Source organism: Schistocerca serialis, chromosome 2 (assembly GCF_023864345.2).
Source record: "Schistocerca serialis cubense isolate TAMUIC-IGC-003099 chromosome 2, iqSchSeri2.2, whole genome shotgun sequence".
Lineage (NCBI taxonomy): Eukaryota > Metazoa > Arthropoda > Insecta > Orthoptera > Acrididae > Schistocerca > Schistocerca serialis.
This window is the reverse complement of record NC_064639.1, coordinates 411,796,961-411,800,615: the sequence shown is the minus strand read 5'-3', so window position 1 is coordinate 411,800,615 and position 3,655 is coordinate 411,796,961. Positions and strand designations below refer to the sequence as shown.

Genomic DNA, 3,655 nt, shown 5'->3' with positions numbered 1-3,655 from the left:
GTGTAAACTCATGAGCGCCGTGGTCCCGTGGTTAGCGTGTGCAGCTGCCGAACGATAGGTCCTTGGTTCAAGTCTTCCCTCGGGAGAAAATTTTAATTTTTTATTTTCAGATAATTATCAAAGTTCAGGCACTCACATATAATCAACTTCGCTCTCCAAAATTCCAGGACATGTTCAGATTTGCTTGGACATATGCAGGATTTGACGGTCTACACACGGAAAAATTTGAAAATGTTAAAAACATGTTTTGACAGAGCACAGACAAAACTGTGCGACTGTGAAACTGTTGCATTCATTTGTTGCAGTTTATGTGACAAACTCTTATGTTTTCACACTTTTTTGGGAGCGATTATCACATCCACAGGAAAACCTAAATTGGGCAAGGTAGAAGAATCTTTTTACCCATTCACCAAGTGTACAAGTTAGGTGGGTCGACAACATATTCCTGTCATGCGACGCACATGCCGTCACCAGTGTCGTATAGAATATATCAGACGTGTTTTCCTGTAGAGGAATCGGTTGACCTATGACCTTGCAATCAAATGTTTTCGGTTTCCATTGGACAGGCACGTCCTTTCGGCGACTAATCGCTCGGTTTTGCGGTCCGGCCGCAAAACACAGGCACTAAACTTATTACACTGAACAGAGACGTCAATGAACGAACGGACAGATCATAACTTTGCAAAAATAAAAAAAGTAAACTTTCCACTCTAGGGAAGATTTGAACCAAGAACCTTTCGCTCCGCAGTTGCTCACGCTAACCATGGGACCACGGCGCTCCTGAACTCGAATTCTCCTAGATGATGCCTATCTTGCACATGGACTACTCAGTTTGTATATTTTGCTTAGTTTTTTCATAGTTCCACACAACTTCTTCCTGTTTTCTCGATTGATCTGTGTTCAGTTTTTCAAGGCCTATCCACTGTGCCAACTTATAACTAAATCTGAGGGGGGTGCGATGGGGAGGTTCCCTTGTCAGGAAGTGGTAATGTTTAGTCCTAAATTATTTACAAACTTAAATAATGAGTGATATAAAAATGACAAACTTCTACTGGTGCACATAGGTGTAACAGGCTTGTTGAAAGGGATGACAGATGGGGACCTGTAACATTAGTTTCAACAATGGAGGACACATATGCAAAAGTGTAGACGCAGAAAGAGATGAATGAAAGTGGAGACCATACTTCTTAGAACAGCCTTTGAGTTGTCTTGTTGAGGCTACATGGATCCTAAGTTTGTCGTCTTACCAGCAAAAAATAATTGGCAGTAGTGGGGAGCAAACATAGATTCTCAGTGCAACTGTCAGACAAGCTGACAACTCAGCTGGACAGGTGGGCACAGCTGAATATTATGTGTACTACACCGAAGATACCAGTGCAAGTGGTATATAAAAGCTCTCAGCAAAATAATTTTACCTGATTAATCACTCATGTTGCTCGTTTGTCAAATTAGTGAAAGCTTTGCGTGCACACGTGTGTGTGTGTGTGTGTGTGTGTGTGTGTGTGTGTGTGTGTGTGTGTGTGTTTTGTCTGATTCTGATGATGAACTTTTTGGCCAAAAGCTTATTTGTGTGACAGTCTTTTTGTTGTGCCTATCTGAGACTCACTGTCTCCGTATATGGTGAGAGGTAATCTATTCTTTCATAATGCTGAAAATAACATCCATTTGTTTTTATAAAGTTGCACTCAGGAATAGTAAAATACTAATGAAGGCAGTACGCTGCATTAATAGTCGGTAAGAGTAGAACTTAAATCCTTCTCCATTTATATAAAGTTGTGTTTTGGTGGGCTTCCTTCGGTGAGGCCACAGTTGATTTCCTTCCCCATGCTTGTCCCAATGATGTACTGCTCTGTAATATCTTTACTTTTGATGACATATTACGCTCCTAACTTTTCTGCCTCATTACAGACAAAGCTGTCACTCCATCATCATCATATTTTTCATCTTTTGATTTTAACTTCTTTTCCATTGTTTTGTGCTGCAGAACTGAAAATGAAAATATATTTTTGAAGCAATACATACTAGAGTGGTAATGCATTGTATGAAGTGAATTAATACATTAATAGTCTGCTTCCTGTTTTCACTATGTAGAACATTGTGTGAAAGAAACTTTATAATGTTCAGAATACATGAGAATCAATAACACCGTGCTGATTCACAAAAATACAAGTCACATATAAGTAAATGAGACAGGTGAATACTGAATGCTGTTAATTTTTGTAATTAATATTAGCCACCTGACAGAGTGAACAGCAAAGCAGCTAATTATCTCCAAGAAATCCCAATAAGACAGAATTGTTGTAGACATCTGGTTTATTTTCAAATTACGTAATCAAAATGCTTGTTGACAATTTTGGCGTCAATTCAAGGAGACTGAAAATAACATTCTTCATTGTAACACAAATTGTAACCCCCCACCCTGCAATGTAAGCAGCATTTGGTATGACCATGTTTTATTATGCAATAAAAACACTCATATTAATTTACTATAAATGCATAAAAACAGTACCAGTTAGATACCTTCCCTTGAGTTATTGGGAACAAATTATTGAAACTTCCTTGTTTTATGCCTTCTATGGCTGCATGAGGCAGTCTGGCATTTTTTGGTAGGTTGCTATTGTCATGTAATAATAGTGTGTCTGTGACATCTCATGAATTGCATTGTTTTATGGAGAGATCTATTTATCTGATGAAATCTCTTGGGCTTTCATCCGAGTGGCTGCATTGAAATTCTGAAATGTCTTAATGAGTTTCACTCTCATTATCTTCATCAGGCGATGGTGAGAGTGACAGTAATCAAAATTTCATGAAATTTCAACACCAGTAAAGTCTACTTTCACATATCTATTTATCTGTTTTTACTGTTATTTATCATTTTCTGTATTCTGTTTGCAGGTTTCTAATTGGGCAGAAAGATGAAGCAGTGTTGTCAGATCTGAAGAAAAGAAAACTGGATGAACCCGAATCTGCTCCACAGAAAAATAAACGTAAGAAAGGAGGACCTAATCCCCTGTCTTGCAAAAAGAAGAAGAAAAAGTCTTCCATAGCTACACAGAAACCATCCACCTCAGAAAACAAACCAAAAAGAAAGAGAAAGAGAGTGAAAATACCAAAACATATAAAAGAAATGTTGTTACAGACATCAGTACAATCATAAGATATTAAAAAACTATTTATATATTATTTCCTTCATATTTTATCCCATGCTCAATGCCCACATTCTTTCAGAGTTACCAGCTTTGTAGTGGATACAAGAGTAAGTAAATTGTGTAATTTATTCCATCATGCTGCAAAGAAAATAAATTTGGATTTGGTGATTGATAAGAGCATGGGGATGGGGTGGTTGAACTTACTGTGGGAATGTATCCATGACAATTAGTTGGTTATGATGTAGTGCACTTCATATATAATCTGTAACGCTGATGGGTGTTTGTGCATCAGCTTTACCTGTTAAATAATTTCTGGTTGCCATTCTTCAAGTGGATTACTTCTGTGGCCCTGCTATACAGTCCCGTAAGACTCTGACGTGTAACTTCTTCACCTTCTGCAGTGAAGCAGGTGCTGGAAGAGAGGTTCAATCTGTCCAAGCTACTAAATGATGTAAACTAGTTTTAATAACTCGTCTGTATTATACCAGCAACACTTTTCATGCACA

At 37.9% G+C, this 3,655-nt stretch overlaps 1 protein-coding gene across 1 annotated transcript in view; it reads left to right on the top strand.

The window, feature by feature from the left end:
* The window catches only part of LOC126457251 (rRNA-processing protein UTP23 homolog), a 57,346-nt gene extending 54,166 nt beyond the window's left edge, over positions 1-3,180 (top strand). Inside the window, exon 5 of the mRNA XM_050093408.1 lies at positions 2,896-3,180. Coding sequence (XP_049949365.1) covers positions 2,896-3,157 — 262 coding nt within the window. The 3' untranslated portion in view covers positions 3,158-3,180. The remainder of the gene's footprint in view (positions 1-2,895) is intronic.
* The last annotated feature ends 475 nt before the right edge of the window (positions 3,181-3,655 follow it).